At 29.3% G+C, this 27,985-nt stretch overlaps 2 protein-coding genes across 2 annotated transcripts in view; both read right to left on the reverse strand.

Annotated features, from left to right (window-relative positions):
* LOC101899414 (longitudinals lacking protein, isoforms F/I/K/T) overlaps window positions 1–27,985 on the reverse strand; it is a 301,516-nt gene that overhangs the window by 43,927 nt on the left and 229,604 nt on the right. The gene's annotated exons all lie outside the window — the stretch shown is intronic.
* LOC109612611 (longitudinals lacking protein, isoforms N/O/W/X/Y-like) lies at window positions 8,497–10,522 on the reverse strand. The gene is made up of 2 exons (XM_020036800.2): window positions 10,139–10,522; window positions 8,497–10,026 (listed from the first exon to the last, which is right to left on the reverse strand). The coding sequence occupies exon 2, from the start codon at window positions 9,635–9,637 to the stop codon at window positions 8,516–8,518; it is 1,122 nt and encodes a 373-aa protein (XP_019892359.1). The 5' UTR covers window positions 9,638–10,026; window positions 10,139–10,522; the 3' UTR covers window positions 8,497–8,515.

Here is a 27,985-nt window from a genome sequence, read left to right on the forward strand (position 1 = left end):
TACATACAAAATCTTTACCCGGACTAACCCAGATAATTGACTATAATCACAATAACTTGGAGTATAGAAAACATATATGACATTTATTGTGATTGATCAATTATCAGGTTTAACCTTGGTAGATATTTTGTAAATTTATTGTGAATGGTCAATTACATTTTGTATGAAACGCATATAAGGCAATTTTTTAAGGATTCCAAATTAAGACTTTTTGTTCCAAATTGTGGAAGGGACTTGGCAGTCCATTTTGGGTAAAACTCCAAAGCAAAGGGAATCAAAAAAGCCCGATTTGTTAAAAAAATTGTCATTAATTATGAATTTATTTATTATATATCACTTCATATAACTTTTTATTAATTTCTATTTCATTCTATTAACAAATCTGGTAAATGCTTTTGATTCCCTTTATTTTGTAATTTACAAATGTAATTTTTATAAATTAATTATTTAAAGAAAGTACACGTTTACACGTTTGTTTTTATTTTGTTGAAAGTATTTCACACATTTATGGATTTATTTATTAATTTCTTTTCATTGTTTTTTTATAAATATTTTGCTTTATTAAATTTCTAAAATATTAGCTTTAAGGTTAAATTGTATTTTTATGGAGAGTCTAATTTTTGTTTTGTTTTTTTTATTTTTAAGCACATCTCTCCTACACTATTACATTAATGTGTATGTATTTACATCAACATTATTAAAACATAATTTTTGTCGTATTTTTTATTGTTATTATTATTATGTATTGAGATCATAATTTTAGTAGGAAGATCCATCTTAAATGTTTATACATTGCACAATGATAGATTGTTTTATTTGTTAGTTAATTATTATTTTGGTTTTGGCAAGTTTTCTTAGCTAAGCAGATATATGGTTGGTAGGGAAGAGGCAAAAGAAAATAATAATAAAATATAAATATAAAAAATAATAATATTAATAAAAACTTTCAATTCATTTCGAAATGTTTAATTGTGGAAAACTTTATCTTCACCTCTCTATGCGAGGAAATAATACTTTTGAATACTGATCTTCATTTGATTTTCCGTAGACTAAGGTCATGTTTTTCTATGGCGAATGTGATTCAATATGTGCCTTTCAAATATTGGATTTCAATTTAAAACATAAAATTTATGAAAAATTTATTCGCATTCACTTTCGTATCGTCATACAAAAAACAGATCATAAGGGTCGATATGAAAATGAAAAACCTCATTTCAAATATGTTTTTTAAGCTTTTCGCAGAAAAAAGAAACGAAAAAAATTGAAAACTAATTTGAAATGGTGTTTTTTTTTTCGAATTCATTTTCCTATCGACACATGGAAACTGGCTTTAAATTATGTACAAGTAGAAAGAAGGGTTATTTTACATTCCCCATCAGAGGGTGTCACAACAGTTGTTTGCATTCAACCTAATCGACTTTGAAACAAAGCTAATCATTTTTCTTGAACGTATGGGTCAATGGCCCATAGAATAACTATAGGACCTCAATAGCAAAGTCTTACGGAGAGGGCTACTATTTGAAATAGAGAAACAAGAAGTTTTTTATAGCAAATTCAAGGGCTATACGTCTTCCATAACAACAAGCAGGCTTAGAGGCTTTTTTTACCACTAGAAGACTAAAGTCTTCTCTGGCAAAAAAAAGACATAAAAGGCTTCTAAAAGAGCAATGGAACTTTTTATAGCCTTTAAAAGACCAATAGTTCTCCTATAGATGTTGGATAACCTGAAGATCTTCTATATCCTTTAAAAGACCTAGAAGTGTGGAATAAATAATATGAAAAAAAATTTTACAATATTGGAATGTTCCAAAATTTATGTATATGGGTCTAACGAATATTTATTTGAAAGATCACAATTCTGTTAACCCACATGTTTCAAAGATATGGAGTCAAAATTTGTAGCACATCGAAGACGAGCCTTCTATGGTCAATAGAGGAACAATAAGACTTTTAAAGTCTTTGGAAGACCTAAAGTTTACATCCAGTCAATAAAAGATCTTCCATAGCTTTAAAAAAAAAATATGGCGTCTCCTACATCCATTAGAAGACTAGAAGTTTACCTCCAGTAAATAAAAGATCTTCAATAGCTTTAAAAAATTATGGCGTCTTCTACATTCATTAGAAGACTTAGACTATAGCCCTTAGAAAATTTTCTGGCCCTTTTAGGTCTTAGAAGATCCAGCGGCCATTTTATAGCCAATATGAAATCTAGAGGCGTTCTAAGACAATTAGAAAGCCTAGAGGTATTCTATATGCCTTAGGAGACCAAGAGGTCGTCTCTCGGCAAATAGAAAACCTAAAGACCTTATATGCCAAATAGAAGATTTGAAGAGAGAGTCAGAGAGTCAGATCTTCTATTTGACATATAGTTGTTAGAAAACACAATAGTCTTCTATAACTGTTAGGAAGCCCCGAGGTCTTCCAAGGACATTTAAACACACTTGTATGGAATTAGTAAAAAGTTTTCTTTTTGGATGTTGAGTTGAGAAATGGAAATAAATAAATTAAATAAAATTAAATGAATAAATTAAAAAATACTTCAAAAAGTCTTCAAATAATTTCTGAGATAGAATACCATGGAGTTTCAGATATTTTAGCTAAATTTGAATAATATGATGTGCAATACCATGTCAATACAGTTTTGAGGAACCCCTGAAGGCTCTCTAAACTGCGGGGTTCTCCAATTGGAATAGTATAATTTAGAGATCTTCCATTCTTCTTAGGATAAGATATATGATATGAAAAAAGCAAGGACGTCTTGGCATTCTATGGACAATTTAATATTAATTGGGATACATGAGACTTCCGAATATGAACCAAAGTTAAGGAAAACGAAAATGTTCTAGATGTTATACAACAAATATGAAACCAAAAAAAAAAAAAAAAAAAAGAATAAACAATGGCCTCTAGATGTTCTACAAGAAAATTCAACTCTTGAAGTTATTTTAGGGATAATAGACGACCAATAGGCCATACACATTTCGATTTGTTTTTAAATCAAAATACCCAAATTAGTAATTTATAGTCTTCAAAGGAAAGGAAATCCTTCAGGACTTTTAAAGAATTGTCGTTTTTGAAATAGAAATTAAAAAAATAACATTTCAAAATTACTAAAATGAAAAAAAATCCTCCCTGAAAGAGGCAAATTAAAAGGGCATTTAAATGTATTCACGGAATTTCAAAGGATACATTGGAATATGTCCAGATAATATGGAAATTATTTCTCTGGAATCTGTCCTCCCACTTTTGTAGAATTAGTACAGTTTTGTTTTTGGATTTTGAGTTGAAAAATGAAAATAAATAAATTAAAAAAAAAAAATACTTCAAAAGTGTCTTAAGCCTAGGGAAGAGTATACATTTATGTTACTTATATTAATTTAAGTATTAATGTTACTAGTATTAATTTAAATGTGTCTTATCACTAACATAAATTATTATTTATGGCATATAATAAATTATTATTTTATAATAAATACTTATATATTTACTTAGTACACATCAAGGAATTTAGTTATTATTTTTGTACATCATAAACATTTAAAAATGATAGGTATGAATACATATTTAGGGAAAATATGGACACGACGATTAGACTATTATTTGATTTTAGATTAATACTTTTCATTGCCATTTTTTGGGAGTGTGGTGGTGTGATGTAAAGAGAATCGTGGCGAGTTTTTATATATTTTTAATACATACTTCAAATGGAGATTTTATGAAAAAATTATAATTTTTTTTCAAATCCGAGCAGAGCACGGACTGAACTTTTGTTCTATGAAAATATGAAATGAAAAGTACTTTCTTTGCAACACTTTTCACTTCTCTCAATTATAAGATTCATAAAACAAGAATCCAGCCTCGGGACAATTTGATTGGTTTACATGGTGGCTACAACCTTATGCCTACATAATTTCCGACGTACCATACAAAAATACTCATCTTCCACCGTTGTAGCCAAAAATACAAAATTTCTACATCTTCAAATGAAAGCACGGCATTAAAACAAGATTTTGAAAAATATGGTATTTTTCAAAAATATCCTTACTTTTAATTGGTTGGCTTGAAAATATAAATATTTACCACAGTGCGAGGGATGAGAATTTTTGTACGGTATATCCGGTATTAAGTAGGCTTGTAATTTACAAATCTTATATTCACTTAAATATATATTCTTAATTTGCCCATTGTTTTCATAAAAATAATTCATTGTCTTTTTATAAACAGTAAAATATTAAAATAAAAATAAAGTTGTTATTTATTGTTGACCTGGTAGATTTTAATATGTTTGATAATAGTTCGGCTGAAGGTCAATAAAACAATTTTATTTAGTTATCTCCTTTTTTCTCTTTATTATATCCAATATTTCGATTGTCCGATAATCTTCAGGAATCTGTTACAAATAACACTAATTAATTTGTAATAATTTGTGTTATTTGTAACAGATCCCTGAAGATGATTGTCGATGACAATCGAAATATTGGATATAATAAAGAGAAAAAAGGAGATAACTAAATAAAATTGTTTTATTGACCTTCAGCCGAACTATTATTAAACATATAAAAATAAATACTAATAACAAAAAATTGAAAGAAATTAATTTATAAAATTAAATAAATAAATTAAATTAAATATTAAATAGTTATATTATTATATAATATAATATATAATTATATAATATAAATATATAATTATATAATATATAAATTATATAATATATAATTATATTAAATAATTATAATTATTAAATAATTATATAACACGAAGTTCTATATCATATTTATGAAAATAAAAAAAACATATATTTTTTCTTTTACAGTGGAAATTTAAATTAACAAAAAATAATTACAAAAATATTAAAAGAAAACAGTTTCTAATAATATGATATGCAATACCATGTCAATACTGTTTTGAGGAACCCTTGAAGGCTCTCTAGACTGTGGGGTTCTCCAATTGGAATTGTATAATTTATAGATCTTTCATTCCGCTTAGGATAAGATGTATGATATGAAAAAAAGCAAGAGCGTCCTGGCATTCTATGGACAATTTAAAATTCATTGGGATACATGAGACTACCGAATATGAACCAAAGTTAAGGGAAACGAAAATGTTCTAAATGTTATACAACAAATATGAATCCAAAAAAAAAAAAAAAAATGAATAAACAATGGCCTCTAGATGTTCTACAAGAAAATTGAACCCTTGAAGTTATTTCATGGACAATAGGCCTTGTATATATAAAAGGAGACAGGTAGAACTGATAGAGACAATATTGATCTTGATCTATTAATGGCATTAGCAGACATCTATCTCTCCTAGAGGACGATATTAACATCTACATAAGATCTGGAGAGTATTTTTTATAATGAGGAGGCCTTCTATGTATAGAGAACCTATAGCATATTGAAGATGGACTGATTTTCAAAAGTTAGAGGAAGGCCTAGACGTCTTCTGTAGTCGTTAAAGAGCTGCATAAATAAAAGGAGACCGCACGCTTGAACTTTTTAATGACATTAGCAGACATTTATCTTTCCTAGGAGACTCTTTTAATATCTACATAAGATCTGGAGGTTAGCAGGGGTCTTTTATATTGAGACCTTCTATAGCTAATAAAAGGTCAAGAAGTCTTCAATAGTCCATGTAAAACATATAGATCCTCTATATCTTATAGAAGACGGACCGATTTTCTAAAGTTATAGGAAGACCTAGATGTCTTCTGTAGTCGTTAGAAGAGCTGTATAGATAAAAGAAGACCGGTAGGATTGATAGACGCACTCATGATCTTTTTAATGATATTAGCAGACATATATCTCTCTTAGAAGTCCTTTTCAATATCTACAAAAAATCTGGAGGTTAGAAGGGATATTTTATATTGAGAACTTCTATAGCCAATAAATGACCAGGGAGCCTTCTATAGTCCATGTAAAATATATAGGATCTCTATAGCATATTGAAGATGGACTGATTTTCTAAAGTTAGAGGAAGGCTTAGATGTCTTCTGTAGTCGTTAGAAGATCTGTATAGATAAAAGGAGACCGGTAGAACTGATAGACGCACGCTTGATCTTTAAATGAAATTAGCAGACATCTATCTCTCCTCGAAGACCTTTTTAATATCTCCAAGAGATCTGAGGGCTAGAAGAGATCTTTTATATTGAGACCTTCTATAGGTAATAAAAGGTCAAGAAGTCTTCAATAGTCCATGTAAAATCTATAGATCCTCTATAGCTTATAGAAGACGGACTGATTTTCTAAAATTATGAGAAGGCCTAAACGTCTTCTATAGTCGTTAGACTGATAGCCGCACTTTTAATGATATTAGCAGACATCTATCTCTCCTAGAAGACCTTTTCAATATCTACAAAAGATCTGGAGAAGAGGTATTCTATTGAGACCTTTTATGGCTTATAGAAAACCAGTAGGACTTCTATAGTCCATGTAAAATCTATTGGTCCGCAATGGCTTGATTGCACTGATTTTCTAAAGTTATGAGAAGACCAAAACATCATCTGTAGCCGTTAGAAACGCTAAAGGTAATCTATAGTCCTTAAATAAACTGAAGGCCTTCTATAGCCCATAGGAATATCTATAGGACCTACCTCTATAGCAAATAGAAGATATAGAGGTTTGCTGAAGTCTTATGGAGACCTGGAGGCCTTTTCTAGATAACAGATGAGCTAGAGGAGGAAATAGAAGAGCAAGAAGTCTTTTAAAGCAAATTAAAGCAATAGAGGTCTTCTATGGCAGCAAGTGGACTTGCAGGTATTTTCTAGGCGTTAAAAGGAGAGTATATTTCTAATGTTTTGAAAATGCCTTAACGTCATCTGTAGCCTTTAGAAGAGGTAAAGGTAATCTGTAGCCCTTAGAGAAACTAGAGGTCATCCATAACTAACAGAAAGCTCTAAGGTTTTCTATAAGACATAGAGGTCTTCTATAGCCCATGGAATAACTATAGGACCTTTATGGCAAATAGAAGATATAGAGGTTATCTGAACCCTTACGGAGATCTAGAAGCCTTTTATAGATAATAGCTCAGTTGGAGGACAACTGTTTAAAATAGAAGAACAAGAAGTCTTTTAAAGCAAATTCAAGGGCTATAGGTCTTCCACAGTCCATGTAAAACCTATAGATCCTTTTGGCATGTAGAAGATGAATTGATTTTCTAATGTTATGGGAAGGCCTAAACGTCTTATGTAGCCGTTAGAAGAGCTAAAGATATTCTATATAACTCAAAGAAACCAGAGGCCTTCTATAACTAACAGAATGCTATAACTAACAGAATAGCAATAAGTCTTTTAGGGCAAATTCAAGGTCTACATGTCTTCTATAGTAGCAAGCGGACTCAAAGACGTTTTTTAGCCCTTAGAAGACTTTGAAGCCTTCTCTGGCAAATTAAAAACATAAAGGGCTTCTACAGATGTTAAAGAACAAAGGAGCCATCTAAAAGACTAATAGTTCTCCTGAATGACTTGAGTGAGTATCTTCTATATCCTTTAAAAGACCTAGATTTCTCCTTTAACCGTTCGAAGGCCTAGAGGTCTTCGGTAGCTAATAGAAGAAGACGTGGACAGATGTTAGAAGACATGGAGCTCTTCTATAGCATACAGAAGACATTTTATAGCAAATCGAAGATGTGGATGCCTTCTATGGTCAATAGGGAGGATTTTCTATAGCCTTTATAAGACTTAAAAGCCAGTTGATGGAAGATAGAGATAGAGATCTCCTTTAGTTGTTAGATGACCTGAGGATTTTCTATAGCTTTATAAAACTTAGAAGTCAGTTGATGGAAGATATTCAATATCTTTAAAAAGGGGTCTTCTACAGCCAAGACTTAGTGGTTTTCTATAGCCCATAGATAATGTTCTGGTCTTTTTAGGCCTTAGAAAACCGATGGGGTTTTTATACCCAATGGGAAATAGAAACAAAAATTTTGGGAAATTATTTTCATAATAGGGGTGAATATTAAATCTAGAGGTGTTCTAAGATAATTAAAAGGCCTAGAGGTATAATATATGCCTTAGGAGACCTAGAGGTATTCTAGATGCCTAGGGAGAACGAGAGATCGTCAGATCGTTTCAGGTCTTCTAAAGCCATTTAAAAACATTTATGTCTTCTAAAGTCATTAGAAAACTTATATGACATTCATAGCCAAAAGAACTCATAGAGGTCTCATATAGCCAATAGAAGACTTAAGAGGTTTTCCATAAAGCCAGTAGTAGAATTGAAGCACTCTTGTTGCTCTACTGGTTTTATGGCCGACCATTAAGCCTTCTATTGACTACAGATGAGCTATAGGTGTTCTAATATCAAACCAAAAGGTGTTTCACCGCCAATAGAATATCAAAAGATATTCTACAAACAATTGAAGATATCAATACCTTCTCAACTCTAGGAATTCCATAGCCAAGATAAGGATCCTAATACCTTCTACAATTACAATTCTCATTGCGTACCAAAAATAAATTTAAATACTGAATTCTAAAAAATAATCTTAAAAAAATAAATCCTTAAAACGCTCTCTATTTATAGATGGCACTGCTCTGCTGCACGCTGACAGCATGTTTCTGCGAGATATGCTTACGCAGATCCGATTTGTATTTACATTTGTGCGGACAATAGGGACAGGAGAGTTGCGGTGCCACACCGCATTCATAGCTTTTGTGACGTTTCAGGGAGCCCTTGATTTTATAGGATTTTCCACAGACATTGCAGACATATTGCAGGCCAGCGGCAGCTATGTCGGATGGTTTTAGGCCCAGGGTCTTGATACGTTTGGGTGGAGCCAAAAATTTGTCACTTTCATTTTCCGATGTCTCATGGCCCGACGTTGTGGTGGTGGTGGTGGTTGTGGATGGAGGATTTTGCATTGCATTGAAGGGTTTCATTTCGGTCAATTCTGTATCCATGTCATCGGTTTCGGATGTCACCGAGGCCGAGGTGGTGGTAAGGGATTCATTAATGCCCGCCATTTGGTTGTGATGTTGTTGCTGAAGGTGATGATGATGAGGATGATGCTGCTCTTTGTTTATAACTTCCAAATGTGTGGCCCCCGTGGCTTCATTGACAATAATTGTGGTGGTCGTGGTGGGTGTTCCATGATTGTTGCTGGCAATTTGCTGTTGTTGCTGCTGCTGTTCGTATTGTACCACATTGCGTAGCAGCACCTTATCCTCAAATCGGGAGGTATCAATTTTTATGAACTCCGTTTGGGGTAATTGTGTTGTGGTGGCAGCATTGTTGGCCTGGTTGTTGTTGTTATTACTTGTTGTCACCTGCAAATGCTGCGTTGCATGTTGTTGGTGCTGCTGCTGTAGGGCTGCAGTTGTGGCCGTAGCCTCTAGACATTCTTGTAGGGTTATGTGCTGCACTTGATGCTGATGATGATGTTGCTGTACATGGGAGTGGGAATGCGTTTGAGGCGCCTCATGTTGTATTATGGCCCTTGTGGTTCCTGCCGTGCCCGGCTGTAAGCCATGACCTGGTGGGGCTTGCTTAACAATTTGTATGGTGGCCGCAGGAGGATTTGCCAATTTGTTATAGGCCGCCGTTAGGGCCGTTGATGTCTGGACGCTACGCAGAATTTCTTGATGTTGCGTTGTGGTACCCTTAGGCAGGGTATAGTGTATGGTACTGGCCGGCATACCCTCGGTCTCGGAGGGTATTTCCACCACCACTGTAGCCGAGGCTATGATATCTGCCGGATCTGCATTTGATGTGGAGGTGTGACTAATGTGTTGAGGGGCAGCCGAGACCACTGCATGATGGGCGGAATTGTGAGTTTGCTGTGTCGACTGCACACTTTGATGTTGGACATGTGGATGGGGGGCATGTAATATTGCGGTATTGTGGTGGTGATGATGTTGTTGTTGCTGCTGCTGTTGCTGCTGCTGTTGCTGCTGATGAACCCCACCATGCTGATGACTGCTAATGACATTTGTACAGGTTGTGGTGCCGGTATTTGTTTGACTGCTTGCCAAGGAATAGGGCACCGTTTCAACTATGGTCCAATAGCTTTCCGTGGAGGAGGAGGCTAAAAGAGACAAAGAAATAGAAGGCAATTAGTGGTTGTTGAGGAAAAAATGGGAAATTTTTTTTCAATACTTTAATATTTTTTTTAATTAATTATTTTTTGTTTAGCTTACTTTGTGGTTGTTAAAAAGTGTGCTGTGTTGGGTTTTCATGTCTCAGAGGCTGTCAGAAGTGTTGGTAATATTTCAAAGCCATAATTGCAAATTCTACGTGAAATAAAAGCATTCCCAAATTTCAAATTTCCTACTACGAAGGACCGTTTTTAGGAACTTTCGAAAATTCCCAAAAAAGGCATTTTTTTATGAAAAAAAAATATCAAAACAAGCTTGATAGAATTTCGATTTTTTCCAGACTTTCAGACACAGAAAATTTCTGGAAAGAAAAAATGTGGGTATTTTTAAAAGGGAGATTGGAGAAAAATAGTTTTTTTTTCCCAGACACTCCCAATTTTACCCATTATTTTCAAGTGCTTCGTTGATGAAATTTTCTGTGTCTAAATCCAAGGATTTTAAAATTTTTTTTGTGTCAATATCCCAGGATCTTTTTTAATTTTTTTTCGGACCCACCATCCTTTTTTTTTTTTGTTGGGAATTACAATAAAGTATTTAAATTTTCTTTTTTCGGTTAATTTTTTCCTTTCAATTATTTTCTTTACTTCTTCTCTTTTTATGCTTTATTTAGAAAAAGTCATATATATATATTTATTAAAAATATACACATACATTTACAAAACAGAAAGATAAATTTGTAGAAAATAATAGATTTCATTTAGAATAGATATTGATTTAAAATGTATAATTAAGCTAAGTTTTGTTTCTTTTTTTTAATAATTTATAGTTATATTATAGGAAAGTCATAAACCAGAGGATACATTTATAATTAATTGGGCAAGTTATGCTGTCTGGGGAAAATGTAAAAATGTGTAATACATAATTTAAAAAAAAAAAAATCATTATTGGCATTTAAATCGAAGCCATCCAAATTCCAGATGAAATTGGCAAATTTCGAGAAGAAAATGTGAAAATGAGAAAAAATGTCTGAGATAAAATAAATCTAAAATTTTGTGTTGAAGCTAAATCAAGGCATGAAAGTTATTTGAAATTTTAAAATAATTAAAAAAAGTTCCCATCCACATTTCTGAGCATAGAATGTTAGGATCATTTATTCGAATTGAATTTTTTTTTCGATTTAAATAAATTATAAGTTAAATAGAGATGTAAAATCCTGCAGGAGAGTTAATTGAAAATTGAAAATTATAAAACAAAAAATTAATCAAAATATTAAAAAAATTTATCAAAATATTAAAAACACAAAATTTGAGAAAAATGAATAAAAAATAAAAATAATGTTTTCACATCTAATTATGTGAGGAAAGTGATAATTTTGATGGTGGTACGGACATTAGTTTCCCCTGTCCTCAGAGTCATTGCTTGTATAAAAAAATAGTTATTAGACCAGGCTCATACCTCACAAACCATTTAGAATTCCGATTAGCTCTGTGAGGCGAATATGTAGGTACTATGGAAATACTAGACTAGAAAGAAAATTTCAAATTTCAAAATCCACAAAAAATTGAAAAAAAGAGATTATTTTGACTTTTTCCTCCATTTCTTTTTGTAATGTTGTTCAAAACTAAATTGAAATGAATGTGGATGATTTGATAAATTTGCAATATTCTTTAAAATTTAATTCTGAAACAAGAAAATATCCCATCCATAAAAATGATGGATGGGATATTTCCCAATTACCTGTTAGAAAATACGACTTTACAATTTGAGAAAATTTTCAGAAGGTTCATCTTGAAAATTGATATATTTGACTGACAAAATGTAGAGGACAGAGCAATAGGGTTTCCCAAAAAAAAAATTGAAAAATTGATGAAAATTTCTTATGAGTTATATCCTTTTTATTATATTTTTAAAAATTCCCAATGTAATCTTTGATTTTTTTTAAATACGTTCCTTTGCAGAATCACAGCTCGTGGATTTTTTAATGACATTAATTAAGAATTGTTTTGTAGATCCACCAGAGCCATAATTGACCATTTTTTGATATATTTTTAAAAATAATTAGAACTTTAAAAGATAATTTTCAAAAGGCTTTTCGAATTTTTGAATACTTTTATTAAACGACAGAAGCATTAAAAAGAAAATAAAAAAAGAAAGCTAAAATAGCGAATTTTTAAATTAGACTTTTAATTTTTGAAGACCTATCCTATCGAGGATTTTTTAAATTCGCCTTTAAAAAGAGCGAGGACTTTAAAAGACAATTTTCTTAGGGACTCCCAAAGTGCATTCAAATGACATTTGTAAGAGTATTTATGAAAGCCGATCCTATCGTGGATAGGTTCAGAGCTTAGTTGCGGGTTTTAAGAATATTTTCGGAGGGAAACAAGGATTTTGAAATATATTCCCAGATATATTTTTAAATAAAAAATTTATAATATTTTTTTAAAGAATTTCAATGCTGCAGTATTAGTTTTTTAAATATATTTTTGAAGGCCTACAGTCCTTATTTTTTGTAAATGATTTTAAATGCTGTATTCGTGGAATTAAAACATATATTTTTGAAGAATTCTTAGGTTCACAGCTGTGGATGTTTAAAAAAAAAACAAGTAAAAAAGCAGCCGGGCCGATTTTTTTTTATACCCTCCACAATTTGGAAGAGACTTGAAAAATTGTCCAAAAAATCTATCGAAAAATACTGCTCGAATGAAACCCGCTACATGGAGGCTATACGAAGACGTGGTCCTGTATAAGAAATTTGAGTCATAGGCTGTAGTAAGGGCTCCGAACTTTATATACGAAATTTGAAATAATTCCGGTGAATAATGTAGCAAATATCGTGAAAATACCGAATATCTGGGGGTACCCTTATACAGGCGCAATACTATATAGATTATAATCTTCCAGGGGATAAAGTACTCACAAGGAACTCCTTGTGTGGATTTTAAGACAATTCCATTGAAAAATGTGGCTACAATCATCAAAATACCGAATATCGGGGGTGCCGTTATATGGGGGCTGAAAGAGGTAAGAAAAATGGAGATTTCACCAACATTTCATAGATACAAACTGGCAGTTTGCCGCAATTTCAATGCCTAATGCAGAAGTATATTTTTTGAAGAGCCTTGGAGATAAGGTGTTTTATAGAATATTTTTGAAGGGGCTTCGAAACGTGGATTTTTTAAAGAATATTTTTTGAAGAGCCTTTGAGGTATGGATTTTTCAAGAATATTTGTTGAAGAGCCTTCGAGGAGTGGATTTTTAAAGAATATTTTTTGAAGTGCCTTCAAGGCGTGGATTTTTTAAAGAGCCTTCGAGCCTCGGATTTTTTAAAGAATATTTTTTGAAGAGCTTTCAGAACGTGCATTTTTTAAAGGATATTATTTGAAGAGCCTTCGAGACTCGGATTTTTTAAAAATTATTTTTTGTAGAGCTTTCGAGACGTGGATTTTTTAAAGAATATTTTTTGAAGGCTTTCAAGGCGTGGATTTTTAAAGATTATTTTTAAAAGCCTTCGAGCCTCGGATTTTATTAAGAATATTTTTTGAAGAGCCTTCGAAACGTGGATTTTTTAAAGAGGCTTCGAGGCGTGGATTTTTCAATGAATATTTTTTGAAGAGCCTTCGAGGCGTGGACTTTTTAAAGAATATTATTTGAAGAACCTTCGAGCCTTGGATTTTTTTAAGAGCCTTCTAGGCGTGGATTTTTTAAAGAATATAGAATATTTGAAGGGCCTTCGAAACGTGATTTTTTTAAAGAACATTATTTGAAGACCCTTCGAGGTGTAGATTTTTTAACTAATATTTTTTGAACAGCCCTCGAGAAGTGGATTTTTAAAGAATAATTTTTGAACAGCCTTCGAGACGTGGAATTTTATATATTTAATGGTTAGGGAAATTCTGTTCAAAACTTGAATTTAGAATATAAATTGACTAAGAATCGACAAAAAAATATTTTAGAATTAAAAAGACGTTAAGGATTTCTTATTGGGTTACTTTAGAGAATATTTAGGACCTGTTCTTCTATGACGATACGAATGTGAATGCTAAAGAAATACACCATTTCAAATGAGTTTTTCAAGTTTTCGATTGAAAATCATATTTGAAATGATATGTTTCTTTCGCATTCAAATTCGTTTCGTCATAGGGAAACAGACCCTTAATATTATATTAATATTTAATTATAGATTTACAATTATAAAATACATTTCATGAAATCAATTTTCTTAATACTACACATTTTTACATTTCCTTTCTTTTGTAATTTTATAAAATTTAACTTTATAAGTTTTAAAGGAATTTTTCTTTCTTTTTCTATTAAAAGTGGCATAGAAATGGCATTAAAAAATGTTAAAAAAAAATTCTTAATAAAAAAATAATATTTAAATTAAAAACATTGATATATTTGAGCTAAATTGTTTGCAAACAAAACTGTAGTAAACATTTTCTTTGTAACATGGGGTTTTATATATATAAATTTTAAATTTATATAGTTATAGATATTAAAACTAAATTGGGATTTTTATTTAAAAAAATATATATAAATAAATTTATATATAATTCATATTATATATAATTCATGTATTTTATATATTATATATATTTTTGTATTATTATTAATTTTTCATATACATTTTCGTATATATATATTGAGGTATATTGAAACGTGTTTCTCTTGTATATGGTATAGGTTTCTTTTTATTTGTATATATAAAAAAATATTTGTTTTCTATTTTTTTTCTCTCATTTAAAATTTAACCCAGCCATTAAACATAACAAAGAATATTAATTTGTGGAACACAACAATAAAAAATTAAATTTACTTGAATAAAAAAAATTAATTAAAATTAAATAAAAATAAATTATTTAAAAAAAGCTTTCATTTTCCTTTGCTACAAATATTTGTTTTTAAGATTTTTTTTTCTCATTTTTTTTATAAATGGCAAGATATTTTTTTAAATGTAGAACAGATTAGATTTTTTTTTTCAAAAATTATTTTAAATAATTTATAATTAAATCAATTAACTAATGTTAATTTCTTTTTTTTTGTTAAGTTAAAGAAGACAGGAATGTATTTTTGTTGTGGGGATTTTTAAAAATCGCTAAGATTGTCTTTAGAAAAATATAAACGTTGATTTTTTCTGTTGGAAAGGAAAATTTTTATGTTGGATAGAGGAGGGGATTGGGGGGTGATTTATGTGGCAAATTTTTTGTTGAAAAGAAAATTTTGAGGGAGTAGGGGGAGATTTTCAAAGACGTGCTAACCCAAGAATTTTTATTTTTGAGACTGATTTAAAGGTATTTTTCTTTGTGGTAATATCCCGCCATTAAGTGGGTCAGAGGAAAACAATGGAGCAAGAACAATTCTAGCAGAATGGGTTTGCAGATATATATCATCTTCACAACAGAACTTGTGTTAGTAAAAATATTTGAATGTCTGAAATTTGAAGAGGGTTGGATGCTTAGTACGCCTTGTTTGAGCGTTTTGTTTTTCAAAAATTTTGAACCCTATGTGGGGGAGGTATCAGAAGGAGTGGACCGATTCCTCCCATCTTTAAAGCAGATCTTGTGTTTATGGAAATATTGAGATGTACCAAGTCTGAAGGGAATCGGATATTAATTTGGCGTTTTATGAGCTTCATGAATATTCAAAATTTTGGACCCTTTGTGGGGGAGGTACCAGAAGGAGTGGACCGATATATTCCATTTTCGCACCAGACCTTGGGTTAATAAAGATATTGTTATGTGTGCAATTTGAAGACAATCGGACACTTACATCGCATTTTATAAGAGTTATAATTATTCAAAATGTTGACCCTTGTGGTGGAGGAACCAGAACAAGTGGACCGATATTGTCCATTTTCGCACCAGACCTTGGGTTAATAAAAACGTTGTGATATGTGTAATTTGAAGAGAACCGGATGCTTATTTCGAATTTTATGATCGTTTCGGTTATTCGAAACTTTGACCCCTTTGTGGGGGAGGTACCAGAAGAAATGGTCCGATCTGTACCACATTTATAACAGATCTTGTGTTGATGGAAATATTGAGATGTACCAAGTCTGAATAGAATCGGATGTTAATTTCGCATTTTATGAGCTTCAGAGATATTCAAAATTTTGACCCTTTGTGAGGGAGGTACTTGATGGAGTGCACCCATGCTGTCCATTTTCGCACCTGATTTAGCACTGATGTAAAGATGAGGATTCGCAAAGTTGGAGCAACATTGAATAATACTTTCTCTTTCTGTGCAAAAAAAAAAATATTTTTTGAAAAATTCGGCCTTTTGTGGGGGAGGTACCAGAAGAAGTGGGCTGGGGTTGCTCATCTCCAAACTTGAGCTAAGTTTGACAAAAATATTGCGATGTACTAAGTTTGGATAAAATCGGCCAATCGAATATCGTTAGATCGACTCCAAATCTCCTGAAACGGATTTGGTCCAAAGAGACCTAGGGTCTCAAACCCTTATTTCGATGGGGCACGTCTTGGCTGCTTCAATTGAATAATATACCCTCTCTAGCCATATGAGGTTGAAGGTGTAAAATATAGGGTTTAATTTTTTTGGTTCTAAACTCATGCTTCCAGTCCACATCAAAACTGGAAGCATAAAAATCGTTCAGTTCTGAGTTTCAAAACTAAAAATTCCTAAATTTTAACAAAATTGAAACGTTTCTTCTTTTCTTGAAAAAATTTGAGCCAGAGCTTTAAAAACTCTTTATGTTTGAGCCAAAAAAAAAAATATTAGACATTTTTCGAATCTCGATATTTTTTTGGAAAATCAGCATCTTTAGTAATAAAGCATCTCTTCTACAATGGTTCGAAATACCCCTCTGCCTTTAAATCCCACCTAAAAATCTTGAAGAGGAAATAATCAAAATTCCCTTCTTTAAAAAATTCACTCCTTTGCTCTGAAATTTCTTCAAGACTTTTAAAAATGGCTAGAACGTAATTTGCAATTTTTGTTTTTGGGAAAAAAACGGGATCCGATAAACTTTCCTGACCCTAAAATATAAGGCCTATTTATAAACTTATTTTATTTTGAAATTGTATTTCGACCAAGAAATAGACAAATCACAAACAAAGGTAAAATTGAATCACTTTTCAGTAAATTTGAGATGGAGATTAAAAAACAATTTCAGATTTAATTTTTTTTTGGAAAATTTTGAGTAAACAGCTTTTTTAGAATTTAATTTCAAAGTCTATGGGCAAGAGGGGTGTATTTACATAAAAAAAATATTGAGACAAAAAAAAAAAAACAGATTTCAGTTGCATTTTTTAAAAACTCCAATTTAGAGGTATTAGAATCCCAAAGAAAAGTCATCATATCTACTAAAACAACTGCTTGTATTCTTAACCGGGTTTCTATTCCCCCTTTAAGAAAGGTTCTCTAACAAAACTCCCTCCAATGTAACACCTTAATATGTCTATGAAAAAAAAATTGCATTCAATGCCGTCGTTTGGGATCAAAACATAAACTTAAAAATCTATAAAAAAAATAGAATAAAATAAAAACGATTAGTTACTAGATATAAAAAAAACACCTGTTGGCAGAATAGGAAATAAATTAATTGTTGGTTTTGTTGTGATTTTATACACACACTAGTAAATTGAAAGGATCCGGTTTTCTCCAATCAACTCATTAAATACCAAATATTTGGTTACTACAATTCAGTTACTCTCTCACTCAGTTTTCTCTCATTTTTTGACATCACTCCTCCTAATCATCCTCATCGTAATCATCATCATCGTCATCACTCTCCTGCATAATGGGCACGGCCGTTATGGTCAGATCACGACAACCAAATTTAAAACCCATTGACGTGTCCATATTATTGCCGCTACCGCTCCCACCACCATTGCCACTTAACACACTGCCACTACCAATGCCCATGGTCACCGAGGGCACCAAATAATCCTCCATGGTGGCATCATAATCCACATCGGTGTCATAACGTCCACCCATCTGATCATCGCCATCGTCCTCAGTGCGTATGACAAATAATGCATCCTCATCGTCGCGATACTGTTCGTAGAGATCGCAATGTTTGCGCTTGGCATGACGCAGTACATGATCCTTGCGCCGTGAGCGATACTCACACGACACACATTTGTATTTTTTCTCCTTGAGGCAGTATTTGCGTACATGTTCCTGCAGTTTTTGCACAGACTTGTAGAAACGTTTGCAGTGTTTGCATTGCATGTAGTCATCGCGTTCCATGAGATTACTGGCGCCGCCACCACCGCCACTTAAGGCATTTATAAGAATTGAACCGGAGGCGTTGAGGCCTGCCAAAGCGGCAGCAGCAGCAGCTCCACCATTGGGATTTGAATTGAGGTTATTGGCATTGGAATTTCCCTCACTGGCCGTGCCGCTCGGATTGGCAGTACCACTTCCACCACGACCAGTGGCATGTATGGTTATGTTATTATTCAAATAACCATAGTTTTGAAAGAGATCATTGTTGGAATTATTTGGTGATTGTTCATTGCTGTTGTTGGTGTCGACACCCAGTAGACTGCCCAATATTGGATAGATATCTTTTGGGTTTTTGGTGGCAATCATATTTTTTTTAGTTTTTTTTTTTTTTGGAGGTTTCAATTTTTTTGCGGAGAAGCCAAAAGTGTGTATAAAGAAAAAAAGAAAGAAACAAAAAAATTTAATTAACAAAAGGAAAAAATAAAAGAGTAATGCAAAGAATTCAAAATAGCCATAACTTATAGAATAGTTACAAAAGAAAACTAGAAATAATTTTTTAAACAAAAATAAATACTAATAAAAATATAAAAAAATATAAAAAAATAATAAAAATATAAAAAATAATGAAGAAAAATTACAAAAATTAAATTTCAGCTAAATGTGAAAATAAACATTAACCATCAACTCTCCTGGAGCAAAATTCTAACCGCTCTCAATATCAAAAAAAAAAAATCAATAGAAATTGATTAATACATATTCAAATACATTTCGAAATTTCAATTTCTGCAAATTCTGTATTATGGATAGAATTTTAATATTTTTTAAAATTAAATATTAAATATTTAAAATTAAATATTCTAAAATTAAATATTCAAGGCCAAAATGTTCGAAAAACAATTAAAAATTGGATGTAAACCTGGGTCAAAATCTACCATTCGATAAAAAAAAAAAACAAATAAAAAAGCAGCTATGTTCGGCCAGGTCGAATTCTTAATACCCTCTACCATTTGGAAGGAACTTGAACAATTTCAAAAACAAATCCGAAAACTACCACTTGAATGAAAACCGTTATATGGGGACTATACGAAAAACGGGGACCTGCATACAAAATTTTTTGTCATAGGCTGTGGTACCCGAATCGAACTTGAAATACGAAATTTGTTACAATTACGGTGAATAATGGTGCAAAAATTATGAAAATACGGAGTATCGGGAGGTACCGTCATATGAGGGCTATACGAAGACGTGGACCTGAAATACGACATTTTTTGCCATAGGTTGTAGTACCCACAGAGAACTTCCAATGCCAAATTTGAAACGATTCCGATGAATAATGTTGCTTAAATCATCAAAATACCGAATATCGGCAGGTATCGTTATATGGGGGCTATACGACGACGTGGACCTGCATACAAAAATTTTTGTCATGGGCTGTAGTACCCATTACGAACTTCAAATGCGAAATAATTCCGGTAAGTAATGTTGCTAAAATCATGAAAATACCGAATATCGGGAGGTACCGTTACATGGGGGCTATACGAAAACATGGACCGACATGGCCCATTTACGAACTTAACCTGCCTACTGGTACACTATGCATGTATGCAAAAATTTTGGCATTCTATCTCAATTCGTTCGAAAGATATCATAATTACAACAGACAGATAAACAGACGGACGAACACCGCTAGATCGTCTTAGAATTTTACGCTGATCCAGAATATATATACTTTGAAGGGTCTGTTATAGATATTTCGTGGAGTTACGAAAGGAATGACAAAGTTAATATATAGTCCCTAGAATGGTGGAGGGCATAAAAAATGTCGATCGCAATTAATTTTTGATAATTTTAACTTGATTAAATTGAAAATTTCAAATCGAAAATGTTAATTTTTATTCGAATTAATTTGGTCGAGACAAGTCTAATAGATGTCAAATGTGAAAAATTCTCTGGATTCGTGTTACGAATCCTGTATAAAATTGTAAATCCTTCTTAAATATAAATTTAATTTTTTTTTGATAAATTTAATATTAATTAAATAATTTGCGAAATTCGAAAAAAATCGGAGAAAAAATATTTCATATTTAATAAAAAATTTTTGTCAGTATCATACGAATATACTCTCGGTATACAAAATCTGTATCTACGTTGAAAATTTTGAGAGAGATTTTTAAATTTAAAATTGATTTGCCAGATGCCACCAGGGCCTCTACAATGTATCGGACATATGAGTTAAATTTTCATACAACGAGAACCTGTAACTAATTTGGTTGGAAAAATTGATCTGAAACCTTTAAAATATTTTAAAATCTAAGCTACCTCCTATATCAAACATTTTTGGCTCAAAGATAACCCTAAATATAAAACTTTTGTTGTTGTAGCAGAAATATAAAATTGTATTTTATATGGTAGGAAATAATTGTAAATAATGAAAATAAGAAGATTCCAACATTTTATTAGAAATTGTGGCCCCTTTTTTGATTCCAACTAACTGATCAATAAGCTCGTCTCGAAAGAGAATAAACATATAATGTTCGTTTTACCAAGACAAAAAAAGTGAGAATATTATGCTGATCAAAAATTTAGCAAAAATTCCAATCTCAAATCGGGTTGGCAGCCAATTATTTTAACATGGACATGACACACGAAATATGTAGTTTCTATATTGTTTAGCAAAAATTAATCAAATAAATTTAAGTAGATACTTTTTTTATCGACTTTTAGTGGTCAGAAATAATTGAGCTTTGGAAAATAACAGCTCAAACTTGGATGGATTTGTATTATATATTGATATTTTTAGCTTACTGAGGCTCTGTAAGTTTTTGTAAATAAAATATTTGTTTATTGGATTTTTTAACAGAAAATAATTATTCTCATCGAACTATGGAATACGTTTTAATAGGAAACCAGTAAAGAAAGTCCTAAAGTCGGGCGGGGCCGATTTTATGATACCCTACACCACTTTGCTAATTTAGTAGAGTTGATTGATTACAATTATAATTTAAAATTCAAAGGACTAAATATGCCAACGCATTTGTATCTTTTAAATTCGGACTTGTATTGCCCATTTGGTGCAAAATTAATTTGAAATCAGATAAAGATATATATGGGAGCTATACCCAAATCTGAACCGATCTCGATAAAATTTGGCAAAGATATTTCTGAGCTGTATTTGATATATTTCCCTGAATATCGTTGTTACGGAGTGCATATTACGGCTGTGGGTAACAAATACTACAAATCGGATGAACAATATATATGGAAGCTATAGCTATATCTGAACCGATCTTCACCAAATTTGACATACTAGCTTCTAGACTCAATTCGGTAGTAAGTGCCAAATTCCATCACATTTGGACAAATATTAGACGTTTGGTGCACAATAAATGGTAAATCGGACGAAGTTATATATGGGAGCTATATCCAAATCTGAACCGATCTCGATAAAATTTAGCAAAGGTATTTCTGAGCTGCATTTGATATATTTCCCCAAATATTGTTGTTACAGAGTGCATATTACGGCGGCGGTGGACAAAAATAACAAATCGGATGAACAATATATATGGGAGCTATAGCTATATCTGAACCGATTTCGATCAAATTTGGCATACATATTTTCAGGCCTTATTTGGGTGTATATGCAAAATTCCATAATATTCGGGCTGATATTACACGTTTGGTGCACAATAGAAGGCAAATCGGACGAAGATATATATGGGAGCTATATCTAAATTTTTACCGATTATCTCCAATATCAATAGGGTTCGTCCTTGGGCCAAACAAATGTTGTTTGGAAAATTTCATCTCAATCGGATAATAAATGCGACCTGCATTTTGTTCACAAGAATACATGGACAGACGGACGGACAGACGGACTGACATGCATAAATCAACTCAAGAAGTGATTCTATGCAGATCATCAAAAAGAACTGTGGGTCTATCTCGTTTCCTTTTACCTGTTACAAACAAATGCACAAAGACATAATACCCTTACCACCTTGTGGTGTAGGGTTTAAAAATAGCCCTAGGGCACCTGAGAAATGATTTATATTTTTTTCAAATGACAAATAATTTTACAAAACAGGTCACTTATATTGCAAACCCGCCCTGATAACATTTGCTCTGTTCCAGACATTCCAAAAATTTTTGTAATTTTTTTTTCGATATCATAACGCGGAAATTGGTTATTGTGGTAAACATTTTTACAATCTTGCAGTTCTGCAACAGACCAATTATTATATGTTATGTCTACGTTTACCTTCACATTTGCCCATATAAATTTTAAATAAATTAATAACAACTGGGTAATATAAACATTTATAATAATAAAGCATATAAAAATAATACATACAAATTAAATTATTAATTAAAAATAAAAAAAATAATAAAATTAAAAATTACCCACTTTTGTTTGGTAGAAACACATTACACTCACAATGATGATGATATGCATTGACATGGAGGATAAATATGATGATCAAGATGATGATGGTGGTGTGGTGATGATGTTTTGAAATATATATATATATATATATCGATCGATATCTATGGCAATTTATGTACAAAATATTAATGGGTATGTATGCGTGAAGTTGGTTGGTTGATGACATGACATTAAAGATTAAAACCAATGGACCAAATAATTGCCTTGCCTTTGACTTTCTTTTGGAATAATAATTAATTGTGCACAATTGTGGATGCGTATATAATGTGAAGTTTAAAATTCGATGATAAAATAAATAAATTTTGAATATTTATGTAACATAAAGAAAATTTAAATTTATACAATTTTAAACATATAATTTGATTTTCATTTACATGGCATGGGACGAGATTTTTTTTTGAAAATGTTAAATGAAATCTCTTACAAACTATTCCAGATTCCACACTAGACAATTATAATGCCTCAATTCTCTGTGACAAACAAATGATTTGAAACAATTTTTTAAAAGAAGCCAGATCCATGCTTACCCAGGACAATTATAGCTGCCCCAAATTTAAGTTTTTAGGTACCAGAAGTTCACCTGCCTTTGTAGGTAAGACTTCTGGTAACTACAAACTTAAATTTGGGGCAGCTATATTTGCCCGGGGTTAGCCTGGACTTGAATTCCTTTAAAAATAATTGTTTCAAATCATTTGTCATGTGAATATGGATTTCATTATACATTTAATGTAACTGAATTTTATTATATAATCTATTATAATTTTTACGATTTTTTTAAATTTATATAATTTTGTTTTTTAGAAATAGAAAAAAAAAAGGAATAGTTTTCTAACCACATTTTTTTACTTTCATTCAATTTTATGAATATTATTTTTTTCAGAGTACTTTTTAATGAGATCTATAATATTTAAATATATAATTTTTAATAAAATTTTATAATAATATTTTTTTTATAATAAAAAAATATTTTCATTTTTTTTGCTGGATATTCGTTTTCAGCAACTGTACAGCAGTTCAAAATTCTTGTCTTCTTGAAACTCCGCACATCATCTCAACGGGAACTCCGAATGGAACGGCCACCTGAAAAAGAGATCCATATTAGTTAAATGCTTTAAAAAATGTAAAAGAGGTACAGCACGATAAAACAAAATTTAAAAATTAATATTAATACATGTGAAATCGTGGTGAAAATGAGAGGTTTTTTTTTTTTGATCTAAACAATTTTAATAGTTATTTCGGAGTACTACCAACTAAAAGCCATTTTAATTTTCTTTATATGAATTGGAGTCGATGGAAGTCGCAGATTTGTTGATTTGGCATTGTTGACCTGACATGTTAAAATATCAAATGCAATATCGGACATTGAAAATATATGACTGAATGGAGAAGATTTTAAGAAAATTTCAATATAATCTAATTCTTTTCAATTCATTAGTCCCAAAAACACGTGCAAAATTGACTTTAAAGAAAAGTGGGTTTTTGGAATATAGGGTCGATAAAAATGGTATTGAACTACGTTTTTTCCATACAATCGACTTTTCTTTCCGACAAACTTTGTTCGGGTCGATAGGGAATTATCAGAACCGTAATATATTTTGAAATGAAATTCATTCAGAAATGTTACAACATTTCTGCAATATTAGAGTCATTTCAGTTTCAAACCCAAATTAATTTAAAAAAATTATAACAACAATATCTACATTTCAGTTTTAGAATTTGAAAAATGTTCTCGTTTGCACATTTGTTTGATCATTTTTTTGCCAACAATTTGTGCAAATCTTGTTCTTACTTGTCCAGAGAAATTGCAAAAGGTCCTTTAAAAAAAGCAACTATTGTAAAAAATAGGAATCTGTAAATAAATTAAAAAATATACATTTTATTAGAAATTTGACAACAAATTTGTAAAGGAAATTGGGGATAATTACCTTTTTATTTCCTCTTGGCCTTTTCTGATTATAAGCAACCTATAAATACAAATTCCTGTCTCTGAAAATGGATTTTAAATTCAAATATATTCTGAAGTTGGAACAATTTCACAAGCTTGCAATTTAGAATGTAATATCACATAATTCGGAATATAATATAAATTATTTATAATTTTGAAAATAAGATGAAATGCATTTTGAATATAAATTATATATATAAATAATTTTAATATATTTATGTATATTATAAATATTGTATAAAAATGTGTATTTGTTCAAAATATTTAGATTTTTAATTTAAAAATATAATTAAAAAAGTTAAAATAATAATAATAATAATAATAATAAATAATATTGTTTTATTTTTTAAAATTAAAAAAAATGTTTTTATAATTTGGCAACATTTAGATTTTTTTTTAATTTAAAAAAATATATTTTTTAATAAAAATTTGTATTTATTAAAAATAATTAGATTTTTTAATTTCATAAATATAATTTTTAAGTATAATAAAAAAAAAATAATATATATTTTTATTTTTTAAAATTTTAAAGAATAAGTTCTTTATAATTTCGCAACAGAAAATAGGGGAGAAATATATAAGAATAAATAATAAAAAAATATAATTATTTTATTTAAAAAATAATAATTTAAAATTTGGTTTTGAAATAATATTTTTTAGTTTTGTTTTAAGATTTTTTTTTAGTATGGGAAAAATTGTATTTTTTTATAAATTTTTAGTTCATGATTTCTTATAATTAATATTTTTTTTATTATTTTTTTTAAGTATTAATTATTAATTTTTTTTTATTTAAAAAAAAAAAATTCCCATACTAAAAATGAACTTTATCTTTAATTTCTTAATTAAAAAAAGTTGTATATTTTCATAACTTTTTAATTTATGATATTTCTTATAATTTATATTTTAAAAATTTTCATATAAATTATTTTTCAAGTCATTTTTATAATTTTTTTATTAAAAAAAATTTTAAAAAAATGTTTCGATAAAATTATGAAAATTTTTTCTTATATGAAAACTTTAATTTTTTATATATTTCTTATTTTTTTATATTTCTACACCATTAAATAAACGTTGTTTTTAAATATTTTTAAAATTATTTAGTTAAAACCAACTGTTCTAATTATTTTATTTAAAAAATTATAAACGAATTAAAAAAAAACTTTTTTATAATTATTTTATTTAAAAAAATAAAAATGTAGAATTTTTAAAAACAAAAAAGAATTATTTTTATATAAAATCTAAAAAAAATCGTATTTTTTATTAAAAAAAAAATATATATATATATGAAATATGTTTCGATAAAATTATGAAAAAATATTTAATTTTTTATTCTTTTCCACCATAAAAAAATTATTTTTTTTAGTTAAAATTATTTCCGTTGTAATTATTTTATTTAAAAAACTATAAATGAATTTAAAAAAGGATTTTTACAATTATTTTTTTTTTTAAAAAAATAATAAAAATTTTAAATTTTTAAAAACACAAAAGAGTTGTTCTTAGTTTCTTATACAAAATATTTGATTTTTTTCAGTTTTGTTTTAAGAAAATATTTAAAAAAAGTTTTTTTCCCTACATAACAATACTAGAAAATACCTTCTCATAAAAATAAATTAAAATTTTCTTAGTTAAAAAAATAATTAAAATTAATTAAAATAAATAATAATAATTTTTTAGTTTATGATTTCATATAATATATATTTTTTTTTAAAAATTTCATATAAATTATTTTTACGTAATTTTCATATTTTTTAATTTAAGAAAATTATGAGTTTTTTTTCTTACTTTTTTGATTCTTGGCTTTTGGAAAAAAAAAAATAAAATTATGTTGATGAGAATTTGTGGCTTTTTCCGTCTTCCTCAACTATTAAAAAAAGTAGTTTTTTTTATATGTTTTTAAAATTTTTTAGTTAAAACTAACTGTTCTAGTTATTTTATTTCATAAAAATAAAAATTTCATAAAAAATAAGGATTATAATATTTTATAATTCTATATAAAAAATTTAAATTAATTTTGTTCATATTTAATTTAAACAAAAATTGATCAAAAAAAATATAAAGAAATAGAAAAAAAGTAAATGTGGATATAAATACATTAAAAAAATTAGAGAATACATATTTTAAATTATTATTATATGTTATAAATTCATATATATTGTTGCAAGCTTGTGAAATTGGTTTTGTAATCCGTTTCAAAAAAAAAAAAATATTAAATAATTAATACACCGTTGTTTTTGTTTTGGTTTTTTATGTTTATTTTTTTAATATTCTTCACATTCTTTATTTTCGTTTTTTTTTTGTTTTTAAATCGATAATTACATTAAATATTTAATATATATGTATATATATAATTTTTTTTACAACATTATTGTTATTATTATTATTATTAATATTTTTATTTGTTTATAATTATAATTAAATTTATTTAGTGTTTGTTTCTTTTTTTTAATTCATTTCCTGTTTCATTGTTTTGTTTTTGTTTTATATAAAATATATTGTTTGTTTTGTGTTACAAATATTGTTGTTGTTGTTGTTTAAGGCGTTTTTAAATTTTAGAATTACAAAAATTAGATTCCTTAATTCTTCTTTCATTTTTCATTTGCTTTTACATTATTCTGCTTAAACGTGTTCTGTTTTTTTTTTTTCGATATTCTATATATTTAAATGTGTATTTCTAATTACAAATAGAAAAATCCAAGAAGTAAATGAAAAATTTCTCTATGTGTGTTGTCAAGAAAAAATAAATTTAAAGTAATGAAAATTAGTTACAAAACAGAAAAAAAAAATAATTAATTATTTGCGCATTAGTTTTTTTTTTTTGTTAAAAAACAAGTGGGGAAAGGGGAAGGGTGTTTTCTTTTGCAATGTTTTTTTTTTGTTGTATGTGATTTTGTGTTGTATGTGTGTGTGACAAAAAAAAATCTAGATTTTTTTCAATAATAAAAACTTAATATTTCCTAGTTATCTCATAGATTTTCAAATATTTGTTTTTCATTTTAAAAATGTTTTTTTTTTTAATTTATTTTTCCTATATAAATATAACAATGCAAGCAGTTATTTTTCTATTTTAGTTTTCCTTTACGTGACTTTCAATTCATTTAATTTTTTTTAACAATTTCTTTTTGTATTTTTTTATTTCATTGAAGAAAAAGGTATTGTGGTTGCAGAGGATTTCGTTTTTGTTTTATAAAGCATTTTAGTTACTATTATTTTTTTTTTTCTAAAAATAAAAATATGCGGTACTTTGCCTGTTATTTTTTAAAATTTCCTATATTTTATAAAATATTTGTTTTAAGTGTTTTACAAAAATATATTTTTTAGGGGAAATTATTTTTAGTTTTTTTTTTCTTTGTTTGTTGTATGTGCTGTTTTG

Source organism: Musca domestica, unplaced genomic scaffold (genome assembly GCF_030504385.1).
Source record: "Musca domestica strain aabys unplaced genomic scaffold, Musca_domestica.polishedcontigs.V.1.1 8, whole genome shotgun sequence".
Lineage (NCBI taxonomy): Eukaryota > Metazoa > Arthropoda > Insecta > Diptera > Muscidae > Musca > Musca domestica.

Coding starts and splice junctions, on each gene's coding strand:
- LOC109612611 (XM_020036800.2), bottom strand. CDS start 9,637: ATGCCGGCCAGTACCATACACTATACCCTGCCTAAGGGTACCACAACG.